Here is a 17077-nt window from a genome sequence, read left to right as displayed (position 1 = left end):
TTATTTTCTTCATGTTCCTTTTGTCATGGAACACATGAAAACAATCTGTCTCCCGGTACTTTGATAGTCTCTTGTGAGACTTTAAAATGGTATAAATAAACGCGTTCTTCATCTAGCACTTTGGCATACCATGAGGATTTTAGATCGGGAGGCCATTTTTCTTTTAATGGCCCTGCTGTTTATACTTAGTCATATGATTTGCAGGATATTTCGCACTGTAGATTTATGTGCTGTCAAGTGAAGGAATTATTTGTCTGATCTCGGGAAGCTGAAGTCCAGCTAAATATAAATCTGAATTACTATTTTGCAGTCCTCTGGAATAATACTCTTGCTTAATGAGAGTGGGCATGATTTTGTTAATAGTTCAGCTATTTCACTGCTAAATTCCTTCCATTAGCTTATGATGGATGTTCTGTTTTATTTAGAAGAATGAGCGTTGCATTCATTACGCAAACTTCATTAAATTTGGAGCTCAATCAACTAGAACTATAATTATATGGAGAAGAAACTTCCTAATCTGACACTTGTAAAACTGAGCCCTTTTGGAATCAGTTACTATCTTCTGCAACACGACTGACCGAGCCTTTGTGTTGAGCAGAGGCAGACCCTGGGAGGAGTGCCTTCAGCTACGAGAAGTGTTATTTTCTGTTATAATTTAATTGTTTCATAGTCTTTTTTGCCACAATGAGACATCTGTGCTCTCTGTATCCAGAGCAATGATAGATCAGACTGGTTGAGGTGGTGTGTACTCCTATAAACATTTCATTGTTTGGAATTACTTTATTACTTTTCAAATGACACCTTGTGTCCCGGAAGACTGTATTTTTGTCCTTTAAGGCAAAATTTATGGATCTTAGCATAGTTATGAAAGGGGGGGAAAAAAACCCATACTATATTATGAATGGAAAATTATTTCTCTTTGTGATTTTAGATTGAATGGTTTGTATTGACATCAGGAGGAGGGACTGCAGCTGCCTATCCCTTGTAGTCTGTTTTCCCTGTGGCACCACATGTGACGAATGCCGGCCAGTGACCTCTGAGCACTTGCTGTTCCTTCCTGCTTTAGATGTCAGCTGATACTTGCTGGTAGTGCCAGGGCATCTGAAGGTAGAGGAAGACAGCTATGACAGCATCACTGCCTGTTCTGGTCAGGTTGTGGACCTCAGCAGATACAGAAGAACTCAGTGGAAGTTCTTACTTAGGAGCAAATTGATAATACCATCTGTTCCAGGTAGTCCTCCAAGAAAGAAGCTGAGAGCAATTAATTAATTTTGCTTTCTAACTCAGCCTAGTGTAGCTCACAAATGGTTTTCAGTTGTACCTGTCTTGCAACACGGGGCAGCCAAGGTGCTGCGTTAGTGTATTGTCCCCTGTGTTGCCTTATGTCCAGTTCCACCCTCTGTTCTTGTAGGCACAAGGCTTCTGCGTTCTGGATTCTTCCCCCTCGGTGCCCAGAAGGGAGTCAGCTGGACCTGTGCTGCCTGGCTGACACTAAAGGAAGACGACTGGGTAGACAATCTCTTACAAAATATTGACTTGTCATCTCTTAACCTTTTAGAAACGTGTTCAGCCAAAAAAGTTTAAAAGGCAAAGGTTGTTCTTCTGAGTCTTCCTCAAAGAAGTAGTGCTGGTGTGCAGTTAAGATTAGCTGTCATATGTTTAAGAAGTAGAAGGAACAATAAACCAAATTTGGTTGAAATAGCCTATTTATGAAAGAAGAAAACCTAATAATTTATTATGGGTTGGGATACAAATGCTATCCTTGGGAGACCAGGGTAAGAAGTAGTTGGGCTCTCCCATAAAGTCTAGAAACTCTAACCATACCGATCTCCATCTCCGCAGCGGGCGTCGTGGCTGCAGGGACGGGGGCACGTGTGAGCAGGAGGGGCTCTGCTCGGTAACATTTCGTTGGACGTTTGTGCTTCTGGGAAAGGCAGACACAAAGGTGAAAGAAAGGGGCAAAAAGGCAGCGGGAGGGAGAGCTTCAACACATGGTTGGGGGGTGGCAGAGACAAAAGCTTGGAGTATGAACCTGTGCCGGTGACCCTCGAGGGTGAGAAACACTGAGCAAGCCTGGGTGGGCTGCCCCTGCAGCTGGAGAAGCCTGTGTGAAACGGGTTGTCATCAGTCCCTGTTGGGCACTCTTGGTTGAGGGGAGGTTTGTATGTTGAGCACTCGCTCAGTGCTGAGGTTGAAAGCAGGTTCCTGGTCTGTGTGATGGGGCTGGGGTTTCAGTCCCTGTGGGATGCGTCAGGAAACCACGGAGGCGTTTGGGCAGCTCTGGAGAGAGCTCTGTCCCTGCAGTCCTGGCCTCTGCGCTCTCAGTCCCTGGGTGCATCTGTTGGCTTTGTGAGGTGGCAGAAATAATCATGGGCTTCTGCGTTTCCATGGCCCTTCTTCCACGGCTCTGTGCAGAGAACTCCGTGAAAAACATTCTTTAAATTTGTATTTTTTAAGATAGCTTCTGGAGGGCTGGAAAGCAGGTATTCTGGAGCCCACCATACTGCTGTCCCACCTTGCAGACACTTTGGTTTACTTCTGAGACCCAGAAAACTGTGGGTGAACTTTACAGTGGGGTCTCAACTTCTCTAGCACGGTGGGGGATGCTGACCTGCCAGTCCATCCCCGTGCAACGTATTCTCCTCATCCCCTGCCAGCACTAGAATATGAGTGTTTACTGATGTGGTTATCACTGCGTCTGACTATTAAGTTAGAAGGTTTTCATTTTTTGAAATTATTACAAGAGGAGCTTTCAGGATTTCCCAAGGCTGTGCGTCCCTGTTGGTTCAAACACCCTGTGTATTTGAAAATTTCCATCTATGTGGTTTAAATAAAGGAACAGAAATGACTTGGAGTGCCATAGCAGTATAACACATTCCAACTTCGTCAGAAATACCTTGTCAGCTAATCCTGAAGTTAGTCCATGTGTCATGGTCTAATTTGCATATTTTTGAAGTGATAAATTAGGTAACTGTCACATCATGCTTATGAAGAGGTGCGAAGTTGAGTGCAGCCTCCGTGCAGCACAAGCAGTGGGATTTGGCACTTGGCTGCAGGTGTTAAACCTTGCAGGGCACCACGCTGGATCCAGAGAGCTGGAGGTGTGCCTGGTGGCCAGTTTGTCAAAGGAGGTGTCTTTTAATTAAATCTTGTGACAGGTAGCGTGTTCCAATCTGTACTTGAATATTCTTAACCCACCACTGACTTTAGGCTTTCCATATCTAGTTTAAATTAATTAAAACAGATGCACGGCTGTCTTTGAAGAAATTAGTAGGTGATTACTTTGTCATAGAGACTGTTTAATTTTTATTACTGGGGGGAGGAAATCCCTGAAAATGGAATTAAGTTTACTTGTAAGCGTTGGTCATTTACGTATGTGAAAAGAATGCAATGGGGGTGATGGCTTCATTCAGTTACTGTTATGCTTGAGAGAGAAAAAAAAAAATAAATCTCTAAACAGGTAAAAATCATTGTGGATTCCATTATGGATGAAGAGTACATTAAAAAAAAAAACAAAATTGGCTTAACTTGTTAGGAGAATACTGTCATTAAATTGCTAATCATATAGTTCTTGCGCTGTTTTATAGAGTGCTGGTAAGAGCAGTGAAATTCGGCTGCTTTCAGGGCGTAGGCAGTTCTCTACGCTCCGTGACAATAGCCCCTCGGCAGTTGTTGCTTTCCCCTGGCAGCAGAGACCCCAGCCCCCCGGGGCAGCAGCTGAGTGCGGGGTGGCCCGAGGGGGTGGGGGCTGGGGGGGGCGGTGGGTCCCCCCTCCATCCTCGTCCTGTCTGCTTGTGCAAACCGGGGAGTCGCTCCTCAGCCCTAAATTGCTGCTGTTTCAAGCGAATGGCGGTTTAGGGTGAAGCACCATTGATTTTTATTTGGCTTTAAGTGCTCCACACTAAATGGTGACGATTGAGGAGCCATTAGCAGCTCATCGTGTGGGTCCCTGCGGGGGGGATGGGAACAGCTGGGGGCTGCGGCTTCACCCCAGCCCAGCCAGGGCATCCCTGCGCATCAGCCCGTGCTTCCCTGCCGAGGTGGCTTCCATAACTGCAAACCTGGGGAGGTTTCAGTGGGAAATGGGGAATGCAAGGCATTGCTGCAAGTACCGATTGCTTTTGTTGTAACACTTCTATCCTAGAATTCCCTATAGTTTTTTGAAGCTGAATGTCTTTTGTCCTTTTGTTTTGTTTGTGTGTCAAAGTACAGTTGCTCACGTTCAGGTTAGGAAAGCAGATGAGAAAGTTTTTTGTGTGTGTGTCTTTCTTTAGTCTTTTCTCCCCAGAAGCCAAACTGCCAGAGGACCAATGCTTTGGAAGAGAAGAGTGATCCCCCTTATGCTGCTGCTAATTCCTTGCTCATTTTGATTACTCTGTGCTGTTACCTTTGTAGTAACTTTGTTTTGCTACTGCTTGGCTTATTTTCTCATGCTTGTGATGTTTGAGAAAAGTAATGAAATGATAATTTGTAATAGAAATCCTTCCTTTTCTGTGTAGGAAACTCACAAATGGGTGCTACCATAGTAGATGCATTGGATACTCTTTATATCATGGGGCTTCACGATGAATTCAGAGAAGGACAAGAGTGGATCGACAAAAATCTTGATTTCAGTGTGGTGAGTAGAGCTTGGCCTAATCTTTCTCGAGTCCTTTTTGCACTGTTCCTCTTGGGGGGGGGACAGGACACAGAAGGGGTCTTTCAGCTGGATCTTAAACTTACGATTTGAAGTATCAGATGCAAGCCGTAGTGAAGTTCTTAGTGTTTGTAACTTTATCTTGAACAAAAAAAACCCAAACACCCAACCTTTTCACACTTTAATTATAAGTAAAGATACATCTATATATTGTATTTTCAGAGTACAAATTGGATAATGGAAGAAAGGGAAAGTGGTCAGTGAGAGCTAACAGGGTCTCAGAAATGAAGGCAAGAAGGTGGAGCTTTACTTGCTGGTAGTGGTTGGAGATAGTGGAGCTGCAAAAGACAATTTCTTTCCAAACTACGGTGTATAAATGACTTAACAATACAATTTCTTCTTCTTTCCTGTCCTTAAGATGTTTTAACGTGATGAATGCCTCTTGGGTCACCTTGGTTTGCTGACAGGTTCTGAATCTGTCACAGGATGTTTCCAGTTGACCAGGCAGCATTTGGCATTCTTCATTGTGTGCAGAGTTTGGAAGTGTTAAATGGAAGAAATGGCTCTTTTATCCTTATTGATTACTGTCCTTACTACTATTTTGGGACTGTCACAGACTGATGGAATTTGTATTTAAGTCCTTGTACTTGTCCTGTGGTTCCAAAAATAATTTTCATTCAGTAATGCACAAAATGAAATGTAGGTATACAGTCAAAATTGGGCAGATGCTTCCCATTGTTTTTATATTACATCCTACATTTCAGAAATGAGGAGTCTGGATTTTTTCCTTTTGTGTTATACATCAACTGTCTGGCAAACATTAAAAAATTTCTGTTCTGCTTTTTTCAGCTAGTGCCAGATAATTATTCAGTCTAAAACTGAAGACCCTAAATATATCAGAGACAGTGTAGACATAATGGTACCATTATGAGGGTGAACTAAATTATTTCTGTAACTCTTGTCTGATCCGAGGCAATCTCGATATAAATTTGCAAAATTAATCTAGGATTTGGGTGGAAGAAATTTGCATGACCCACTGGGGTTCAATTACAGCTTTCTGTGTATCAAAAGACATTTCTGGAGGTTAATGCCTTGCCTTATATATACACCAGACTTATTTCCTTATATGGTTTGAAGCTTATAAATAAATACTTTAATTTGCTCCTCTTGGATTCTTTTACTGGGAAATAGAAGTCATTGGTTTCAGTCTACACTGTACTGTTGCTTGTGTGATTCATGTCTTTAATAGGTATTAAGTGGAATCCTGTGGTGTATTGTTGATACTTTTCTTGTATCACCTGTATGTGAATGAAAATATGTCTCTTACTAAAAACCTTTATTTGGGAGTATTTCAAACTTCAGACTTCTAATCATCAGTGCTATTTGAGGAAAACTTTAAAGTATTTATATAATCTTTTAGAAATAAGTAATATGTGCAAAATGCATTTATTTTGGATACATGCAAAATGCATGATAGAACCACAGGTACCATAGAAATAGTGTGGAAGGAAAGACATAGCTACAAATATCATTTCGACTGTGTGCTACTTGGTGGGTCAGCTTGTACAGCGCACATTGTGGTGGCTTTTCTGGATAAAAGGAAGGAAGGAAAAGTCTCCCTTATCTCAAAATCTTCTAATAAAACTATATTCCTGTGTCTGATGGGTTGAATGAAGAGATTACGGGGCAGACAGATGGGGTGTGTCCAGGCAAAGGAGTCAGTGGGGGAACGGAGGGAGGCAGAAAAATGTTAAAACTATATAGTTCCTCTTAATTTTTCAGAGGACTGAGTCAAAAGGTACTGGTAAACTTAGCCCAAGGGTGTTAATGTGGAGGAAGGCAGTAAAATGGTTTAGTCTATTCAGTTTCTCAGTAGTCTTGCAGTAAATGTCATAACATTAAATATGTAAAGGCTGTTCCTAGACAGAGACTGTTAAAATGGAGCTCTTGGTAATTCAGATTAAGAAAGCGCATTACAAGAATTCTCTTAATTATTGTTCTACTTCATCCTGTAAACTCAGAAGATTTGTTGTTATGCTTAAACGTAAAAGATGCTGAATCATGGAAATGTAAAGTCCTTGCCTTCTTTCTCACCATCCCCAAACAACTTTAGTTGCACTTTGTGGTAATAATATGATTAGAGAGCAGGAGAAAAAACTAATTTGATTTTTTTAAAAAAAAAAAAAAAAATCAGTTTAAGCTGTAACTAGAATTAACACTTGGTGTCATGAAGATGTGCACAGGAATGTCAGTATGGATCGAGATACCGAAACACTACAAACCTTGGCATGTGGATTGGCGTGCCTCTGCCTTGAAGATTTTTTTTTTCCTTCTTTGATTAGGGGGTTGGTTAATTATTTACTCTCTTTCTGTTCTAGAATTCCGAAGTGTCTGTCTTTGAGGTCAATATTCGCTTCATTGGCGGTCTTCTAGCAGCATACTACCTTTCAGGACAAGAGGTAAGGAGGCTGGAAGGTGTCTGTGAAATACTCTAGCAAATGTTGCATATGAAGAATTTGCTAGAATCTTTGTTTCTCAGTAGTTTGCAACCTAATTTTACAGCAGCAAGTTGTCTAAAGTAACCAAATTCTTAAGAATATGAAATCTTTAAAGCTTGTTTCTGTGCAGGTCTCAGCCAGTGTAGCACCTTTTGTTAGAGCTTTAAAATGCATATTTTATCAAGATATTTTCAGAAAATACCCACTCAAGTAAACATCAGCCTGAAATGTCAAGTCACTAACTTCTCACGCCAAAATAGCTTGGTTTGTTTTGATATTCTGTAACTATGATGAAGAAAGAATAGTTTTGTCACTTATCCTACAAGGCTGTCGGTTTGCTTCACAAAAGCGTTACACAATCTTCTTACCATTTTCTCAGTGACAAACTGAGAAATACCAAGCCAATTCTATCCTGCTCTTGAAATTTCTATTAAAAAAGATCATAAACTTATTCTTCTGAGCACTTATGCAAAGACATGCTTAGATTGAAACGATGCATATACCCAAAGACTTGCAATCATAGCCTACTTCGGTCCGGCAGTAACGCTGCTCATAGCTCTTATTTCACCTACTTTAACAAGGCTGGAGCCCTACCCAACCTAAAGTCAAGGCTCTTCGCGTGTCTTACCAGCTACCTGTCTTTTGATCTGTTGCCTGTGTCTTTGATTTATCTGGTTTTATCCTTTATTTTTCATGGCCCTTCTGTAGCCCGCTACCTAGAATATTAGGCTTTCAGCCATATTTCATGGCTTAAGGTTTGATAAGCATCAAGGCATTCATATGTATCTTCCTTCTTTGTTTAGGGGAGCACCACATAGGTATCAAAAAGTTCTAGGGGATTTTTAAGACCTCAGCCCTTAAAATAACCAGGAGAAAACCCCATATTTGTTGGTTCTTTAGGTCTTTGGCATCATCCTGGGATCTGAATTTTCTCCTGGAGAAGTGTCTTCTCTTTGGAAGAGCAGCTTAGTGGCAAAGCAAAAATCCAGTGCTTATCTTGAAAGAAATTGCTAGTTGATTGTTCATCAAGTGTTACTGCTTCACTTCTTTAGCGTCCACACCCTCCAAGCCCTCCATCTGCAGAAGGTTCACCTGCAAGCCATCCTTTCTGCTACGGCGGCTTTGTGCGGTGCGTTACAGGAGGCCCAAAGGGAAGGAAGGCAGCGCACCATTTTGCCCCTCTCTTTCCTTTGTGGCAACTGAAGAGCCGGCTGGGTGTTTGTGGCAGTGAGCCCATCTGCCTTCCGGATCTGTCAGGCTTAGGGCTTCCATCAGAGCTCCCTCGCAGCTTGGTCAGGATGCCACCCTCAGAGGGTGGTGCTGGGCACTGGGGTTGCTGGTCAGCCTTTTGAATCTGCTGCCATGGCACCGCTGCAGGTATACAGCCTTTGTAGCAGCCATCCCTTGTCTTGGAGTAGTGGTGAAGCTTAAGCTTGTTAGTTTACACTTTTGTCCTAACAAAAAAAGAATAAAAATCAGCGGATGATCAGCCCAAATATTAACTTGAGGCAGCTTCTGCGTTTCATCTAGGTCAGCTTCATTAACCTACCAGTTTTCTTTGGAAGGCTCCCAGAACAGGAGCTTTCTTTTGCTGTCAGACATAACCAAGGACAAATGCTTGTGGTTTTGTTTCTGTAGCCAAGAAGCTTCCTGGAGGGCAGCCTGAGCCGTGTCAGCCTTGTGCCGAGGAGCAGCTGCCGTAGTGAAGCTGGAGCTGTTTGGTGTGGCCATGGTGGTGCGGCCTGTAGGAGCTCAGCAGCACGGTGAGGCACGCTGCCTTGCCAGAAATCTGTGTTTCTTTTGCTTGGAGCACAGATCACACTGAGTCCTGTGTGATCGCTGAAGCCTTCAAGCATTGAGTAGAGCGGTCCCACATGCTCTTTTCAGCTGGGAACGTTGATCCTGTCTCTGGGTAACTTACTGAGGCTGGAGTGTGCTCCTTGGAGTCCTCTACCGTGAGCATGAGACACCTCGGAGAAAGAGCAAAGACCCCATATCAGTAGCTGGGTTGTTCGTATAGATCAATACCACACCTCTGCACAAGCCCCTGAAAAGAACTTTTTTGCCCCAATATGCCTGTGGGTACAGCCAGACACCACCAAAACACGTGCTTTGCCTGCATTTGTGAAGTGGAGTATTTCTTTTCCTTCCAGTTGCTTCTAACCGCTTGGTAGAGTCAGAACAAGCTCCTTTGCTTAAGGACTTTTCATCACCACATTTCATTTCTTTCCTTCTTACAAAGCTTTTATCCTCTGGCTTTCCTAAATTTTGGCCACTGGGTTGACTTTTGTTTTTAGAAATATTTTTATGGCATCGGTCTCTCCAGTGGACTTCACATGCTTCATGACTTGTGGCAAAAAACTATTCCTGTCAAAGTGTTCATATGATTTTTTTTTAATTATTTTCCAAAAGAAGAACTCCTAAAAAGTGTTCAAACTGAATTTCTCTCAAACTAGTGTGGCAGGTGGGGCTGCCTCTGGTACCTGAGAGACTGCTTCCGAGTTGGGTGGTTGCTCTGCAGTGTGCCGTGTGGGTAAGGCAAGGAAGGGGCCTTGAGGCTTTCCAGTAACTGAGCCCAGGAGATACCTGCCCCTGAGAACTTACTGGGCTTGGAAACAGGTTTGAGATGCCATTTCCAATCTGGTCTCCTCCCTTCTGTTCCCAAGGAGGGAAGGCTTTCCTCAGCCCGGGGCTGGGGTACGCTGCATTCAGCCATGAGAGCCACTCCTTAGCCCTGCTAAAGCAGGCGAGCCTGACCCCGCCGTCGGGGTGTTTTGCCTGGTCAGGTTGGGAACATGCACACGGGCTTATGCCCCTGGGGGGAGTCTCTGCCTGCTGGTGGGTATCCTGCCTTTGTTCATCAGGCCATCGCTTGCTCATATCCCTGTCCTGTACCTTCGTGACATTCCAGTCCCCATCTCCCTTCCTCCAAGCCCCTACTTCCGTAAGACTGTCGCTAGATACTGCTTTAGAAGGTTTTCATACTAATTTCCATACTTCTGATGCCTTGAAAAATTGGTCCTGTACAATGAACAGTCTGCTTGGAATGAATTCTGGTTTTCCCCTTTTAGTTTATATAAATTCTGCTTAGGTCTGCAACAAGAGTTACTGCTACTTGATGACAGTTCTAAAAGATGTTCTTATTTCATTTTGACTTCTGTCGCTCAGTGCTGGTAAAGAAGCTGTAGTGACAACTATAAAAGAAAGTGTCCAAGACTCAGTTATGGAAGTTCAATCATTAAGTGGTCTCATCTGGAGAATTTGCTTGTCAGTGTGCTTTATCTATATGCTTTTGCCCTTTGTATGGAGAGGATAATTGTGCTTGGTAGGATTTTACCAGATTATGAATCGTAATGGTAGATATTGACCAGTTTTTAAATACAGCTGGCTATTAGTTTAGGTTTTGGTTTAGATTTTTAATTTTTTTCTTCATAAATTGTCCTGTTTTTAATGCTCTTACTAGAAACATGTTTTTAAAAATTAGCATGACTCTGGTCTCCATACTCTATTTCAGCTGTCGTGTTAGTGTTATTACTCAGAGGAGCATCAACTGTGCTCGTGGTTTTAATGATGCTGGTTACTGGCGATGGTAAAATTTTAAACCTTTTGTGTTAAGATCGTGGGTGTTGCTGTCACTTCTTGCCGTAAGAGTTCCTTCTCACTGCAGTAGATGGGGGAATAGTGAAACGGAGCTTAAAAAAAAAAAAAAAAAAAACCAAAAAAACAAAAAACAAAAAACTGCTGTTTTTAGCAGCTGACAACTTGGCTTGAAATGCTGCAGGCTTGTCCTGTCTGGTGTTGAGTCACAAGCCTTTTTTTGTGGAACACGACACCTGTGAATTTTTTAGCAGCTCAGCCTTTTACATGTGGGGATTTCTGCTGGGCTTCCTCAAGTGATGAGCATGAAAAGCTGAAGTTTGAGGAGGATGAGTTTGCATGTCCCTCTGGCCAAATGTCTTGGTTGTCTTGCCTCACTGTACCTTTCTGTTGATGTAGAGACAAAACAGTTTCTCTGCCTAACAGACAGTGCTCCTGATTTGAGGAAAATCACCATCTTTTTTTCCATTTTTCCATGTCAGAATGCTTTTTGGATAGAAGAAAATTAAGGTATGCTTGTGAAACTCAACGCTGTGTAAACCTGCCTGTGCGTTCTGTTTCAGTCTGCTTGATCTGGAAGAGCACTGAGGTTTCCCTGGTGGCAGGGGAGGTCGGTCTGCAGCCTGGGAGGCCCTGGATTAAATCCTCTGCACAAGGAGTTCTTCCGGGCTGATGGTGGACGAGCCATCTGGTGTCTGGCTAGGTGTATATTTATCAGGTCGAAGAGTGTGCCTTCTGTCTCAGCTCCTACATCGCAGTGAGGTCCCAGTCTGTCATTGCTTTTGAGATTCTTGGGGATTTTTTTTAAGCTTTGAACCTGTGCCTTTTGTCCAAAGTATATTATTGAAATATATAATGAATATATGCTAAAATAGTGGAATATAGAGTCATAGAATGGTTTGGGTTGGAAGGAACCTTTAAACGTCATCTAGCCTAACTCCCCTGCCATGGGCAGGGGCACCTTCCACTAGACCAGGTTGATCAAAGCCCCATCCAGCCTGGCTTCCAGGCATGGGGCATCCACAACTCCCTGGGCAACCTGTTCCAGTGTCAGCACCCTCACCGTAAAAAAAAATTTCTTCCTTATATGTAGTCCGAATCTACCCTCTTTTATTTTAAATCCATTACCCCTTGCGCTATTGCAGCAGACCCTGCCAAAAAGTTCACCCCATCTTTCTTACAAGCCTCATTAGGTAATGAAAGGCCTCTATAAGGTCTTCCTGGAGCCTTCTCTTCTCCAGGCTGAACAACCCCAACTCTGTCTGACTGCCCTCGTAGGAGAGGGGCTCCAGCCCTCTGAGCATTTTTATGGACCTGCTCCAACAGGTCCATGTCTCCTTTTGTACTGGGGACTCTAGAGCTGGATACAGTACTGGGGACCCCAGTACAAGTGGGCTATACTGTATATTGGATTATTATTATTATTATTAAATTATACTGTCAAACCAAAGAAAGAAAAAGAGACTTGATAAGAAGTGGAGGAAAAAAGCGTGAGATCTCCTGGGAGTGCTGGGTGTGCAGGCAGGCTCTCTTCTGTTCTGCTGTGTGCCAGAGCTTTCTGCCTAGTTTCCACTGAGCAACCAATACAAAGTGTTTACTTCACTCATTATTCCTTCTTAAGCTGTACGTTAATAGGTGTTATCTCTGTGTACCAAAATCTCTAAATGGGAAATGCAAGATTCATTGTTTCTGTACCCAATCAGGAGCTACTAATTACATATTTTTGCAGATAAAGGGTTTAGGAGAGTTGCTTTGAAAGTGGATGAGAGCCGTATCGTGAGAACTAGGCACTCCTTTTCTCCATCCCAGGTTATGATAGAATGGATAAAATTTCTACATTTTGCATTTTGATTGAAAAGGAAGCACGATCTTATGTTAAGGTGCGTGGACTGCAAGTTTTCCACCTCCTGAGTTCACAAGCACCCCTGTGCTTCCCGTTTGCTGTCTGTCAAATGGAGTTAATGGGCCTCGTTAACGTGCTGGCAGTGAAATATGTAATGACTTCTGATCTGAACCGAGCCAGGCTGTTCCTTGGCAATCCCTGCAACAATCCTTTAACTTTTGCAGGGACTAGGCATGGCATTCGTCATGCTGGGGGCTGGGGGGAGCGATGACACTGTGACATAGTTGGTAACAAAAATAAGTAGAAATGAAATGTTCTGTATACCTAGTCTGGAGTAAACATTGAGTGTGGCAGTTTAGGATGAAAATCATCCTTACATGAATTAAAATAAACAAAAAAACCCTAAAAAAAACCCCAAACCCCAAATGAAAAAGCAACATTTCTTTGTGTTTGCATTAATAGATTTGTCTTCTCTTATGCATCATCCTGGCACAAATCCATTTTTTGTCTTTAGCTATGAATCCACTTTTTTTATAGTTTTCAATGATGCCTATCAAGGCATTCTTTAGCATTTTCCCTAGAACAGTAGGTTCCTTTATGTTAATTCCCTAAACTTACTGTATAAAGGTGTTTTGTGTTCATCTTTCACTTCTTACCTAATACTAATGAAATAAAATATCTTGATATCACTCTTGTATGTAAGAGCATCAGGATGGAAATGGTTAACGAAAATATCATGTATATACAGAGATCAGAACAAGAGCTTGCATTTCACAAAAAAAGGATGCTATTGCAATGTACACTTTTATTATTGGAGCTTTCTGTTCATACAGTCTTGAAAAAATCTCTTTCCAGGGAGGTTCCTCTGTTACTTGGAAATCGGCTGGATTTTATAGCTGATTTCTCAGGATGTGGTTTGAGAATTCTTTCATCTCCCATAGCGTCTATCCAGTTCTCAGAATTAAGACTTTGTTCAAGATCAGTTGTGTTTGGTGCTTGCTTCTTCACTGAGTAACATGAGGTTTTCTCTTTACTTTGTTGCTATTGGTAAATCCTTCTTTTCAACACATTACCTAATTGCTCTTTATTGGGTGTATGATTGGTTACATGTTCTTCTACTTCTGTCACATTTGTGGATCTGGGACTTTTTTGGCATCAATGTAGCTGATACTGCTTTCCAAGGAAGGCCAGGAGAGCTGCTTCCTAAAATTGCTGCCTGTCCAAAACGTGTTCAACTCCTGGCACATAAAAGCAACAGCCAGGCAAGCGGTAAGAATGAGTGGCACAGAGATCTTTCTGTGTTAATGCTGAAACAGCAAAGCTTGCCAGCAGACCCCGCAGCTGGAAGTTACAAAGTCGATCCATGATGAGTGTGCCTGAATCTCATATCTGTGAGAGTAGGGTACCAGGAGATCAGGAATTACTATGTCCTCAAGGCTTAGGACAGCAAGATGTCTGTCAGAACCTGATGTAGGGTACACACTGGAATCTTCGGCAGAAATGGCATTTTCTCGTTTTCTCATGGTGTGCTGAATCAAATGTTCGAAAAGCTCTAATTTCTATTATGCTGTCCCCACGCCTGGTTGGTAAGGGAGCAGGAAGTACAAGTAGGACATCACAGACCAGCTATGCCAGCTGAAACAAGCTGCAGCTCTTCATATCGGTTATGTCAACCTCTTTGAGCTCGTAAAGGCAGATGGAGATTTCCTACAGCATCTTGCAGGATCCCCAGCCCGCTGTTCCCCATTTCTGAAGACCATCCAAAAGATGGCAGTGATGCCGAACCCTGCCAGGAGCAGTTTCTTCACTTCAAGCCTTTGTGGAGACACTGTAAATTAACTTTCTGCTGTCCAAACAGGAGTTTGTTCAAGGAAGGAGAGAGACAGCTGCAGAGCCCAGGCAGTGCGTACATGCAGAGTAATCCTGTAATTAAACACACTATATGATCATAGGAGCAATAAAGCATAAACAAGATAAAGAGCAGTGTTGCCATGTTTTTGCAAACAGAGAAGATAGCAGCGCTGATTGCTGTAACTGTAAAAAAAGCCGAAGATTTTGAACACACATTTGATGAATGCGCTTCTCCTTGACAGCTGCTGCCCAGTAGCTCCCAGCAGTGACTGCACCCACTGCTGGAATGACTGTGACACTAGTACCACATGCCAAATGCCTGTCCGACTTCTTGAGGTATAGATAAAGTCCAGATTTTTGAGCAAATCTACAGGAATCTTTTCACAGTGATCCCAATCATAGGCATGTCCACTGTCTCTGGATACTGTGACATCTCCCCTGAGGCTTAATAATCCTACAGTACAATTTATTCCCTGGAGCTCTCAAAGAAGTTGCAGTTACCTTTCCTGGATGAGGCCCATGCTATCGCCATCATCCTCACCGAAGAAGGAAGACGACATAAGGCTGAGAAAGGTGAGTTTCTGATGGGGCTGGCACCAGCAAGGCTGGCTATCCCTGCTCTTCAGGAGAAGGGACTAAGAAGCAGTAATATCATCCCATCTCTGGGGTAACTTCAGGTCCAGTTTGCTGAGTCAGCATTTGCAGAAGAAACAAGAGCAGCAGGAGGCAAAGAAGCAGTGCCACTGTCTTCCAGCTTTTCTCCATGCTCTGGGACTTCTTACTCCTCCTTTGTTTCAAGAAAGTGTCTCTTTCCAGAGTGACTGGGCGTGCTTCCTTGTTACTTGGCAAGTCCTAGCCAAGCAGGAATGAGCCCCGTCCACTGATTGTTGTGGCGTTATCTGCATTTACCCAACTGAAGATGGATTCTCCTGCCTTTGTGTCAAGTCTGCCCCTGCCCCATTGCTACAGCCTCACCCTTACCTGTGACACAGTGTGGCTCGCCATGGTGGCAAGCCCTCATTGCCATGGACATCTTCCATGGTGTGACCCGGTGGGGTGGGGAAACTCCTTCAAATAACAGCTCTTCTCATAGTCCCACCTCTCCCCTTGGCTCTGTGAATTGGAAGGGGGAGTCCTTTGCTAGTAGAGTTTCACTAATAAACCTTCCTGCAGTGTGTGGTACCTTCATAAACTTTCAGCCTTGGTTAAGGATTTTGACGTATCCTCTGCATTATTTTCTGTGCTCTCATGTTCCATGTGTGAGGAGTTGGGCGAGATGCCGTGTATACGGAGAGCGGAAAATAAAATCCTCTAATGTTGAGAGAGAGAGTAGCTGGGGCAAGCATAGTCAGGGTGGAGAAGGCGGGATGCAAAATGCATGTCATTGCCAGGAGGCTGAAGGGATGTAGTTAACTGAGACCAAGAGAGTCAGAGGAATGTGGTGTTACATGGATTTCTTTTGTTTCACTGCAGACTTTCTTTCAGGTACCTGGATTATATTGAAATTAAGATAAATCCTTTAAATGTGTGGGCTTCCCCTGCTTTTTTGAGCTTTGCCTTTGGGAAGCTTGATTCTTTCAGCCTTAATAACCCAGGGCATGAAAACTAACTCAGGTTGAAAATGTATTTAATGGAAATTTTGACTTGAAGGAATTTAAACATGACATCACTTCTTGTAGTTGATGTTTTGCATAACTTGTGTCTTTCTGTATAGGCAAGAGCTTTATTTACATCTTTTTCTAGTCTTTCTTCTTTAATGCTCGTTTTGAGGGGGAAGCCTATTTGTTTTCTGATCCTCAAGAAGTCTTTGCTTGTTTTGATATGCTTGTGCCGTGTTCGGGTTTTTGTAATTGTATCAGGGGCTCTAGAATGCATCTTCTCAGGGGGTGGCTTTGGTATGGGTTCCCCCCAAAGCGGTGTGTGTGCCACTGTAGCTCAGTGCTGCAGCTCCTCCGTTCCAGCTGGGAGATGGGCGGTAGGTTGCGGGTGCTTGGGGGGTATAGCCCTGTCCTGAAAATCCATGGGATACCAGCCCAGCCAGAGGGGAGGTCACAGGGGAAGAGCTGCTCATCACTCCTACCTTCTGTGCAGGAGCTTTGGCAGATGGCTCACAGCTTTATAGGCACCCAGGAGGAACCTTCTAAATCTTCCCTGTAAAATTCTTCGGCATGTGCTCCGTGAAGGTTTATGGTATTCTTGGGAGGGTCTGTGTTACCATGCTAGTTTCAGACATCAATAATTGCATAGTGGATGGACTTAAGGATAAAAATACTGGAGATATTCACTGGATTTGGGGTGCTTCTGTAAACAGAAGTGTGGTTTTACCTTTCCTCAGCAATTAGTGTTCTGAGTGCCTGTGGTCCTCCCAGACTGGAGTCCTTAAAACTTCTGGAAATCTCACATGATGAACCACAAAAAGGAATGGTACAGTTAGCAGGGGTCCCTGAAAACTGGGATGGAACTAGCATCTCACAGGGGTCTATAATGAAACCAAACATCGAGGCCACGGCTTCTGGGTTCCTCCCCCCAGAGGTTGGGCCACAGCTGTTTGCAGCACCATTCAGGGGCTGTTCCCAGTTCTTGCCTACGTTCTGGTTTGACTGAGAGGGCTAGTTAAGTGATACGTGCTTTGCCTAGATCGTTTGTTAGCAG

General features: G+C 43.3%; 1 protein-coding gene across 3 annotated transcripts in view; it reads left to right on the top strand.

The window, feature by feature from the left end:
- The window catches only part of MAN1A2 (mannosidase alpha class 1A member 2), a 145109-nt gene that overhangs the window by 58729 nt on the left and 69303 nt on the right, over positions 1-17077 (top strand). For all 3 annotated transcript variants that reach the window (XR_008747709.1, XM_055807498.1, XM_055807497.1), the window contains exons 4-5: positions 4500-4618; positions 7015-7095. Coding sequence is in view for 2 of the 3 variants with exons in the window: in XM_055807498.1 (XP_055663473.1) it covers positions 4500-4618; positions 7015-7095 (200 nt within the window). In the remaining variant the exon portion in view is untranslated. The remainder of the gene's footprint in view (positions 1-4499; positions 4619-7014; positions 7096-17077) is intronic.

The sequence above is a fragment of the Falco peregrinus genome, chromosome 6 (genome assembly GCF_023634155.1).
Source record: "Falco peregrinus isolate bFalPer1 chromosome 6, bFalPer1.pri, whole genome shotgun sequence".
In the NCBI taxonomy this organism is placed as follows: domain Eukaryota; kingdom Metazoa; phylum Chordata; class Aves; order Falconiformes; family Falconidae; genus Falco; species Falco peregrinus.
Note: the sequence above shows the minus strand (reverse complement) of the source record. Positions and strands in the feature narration are given on the sequence as shown.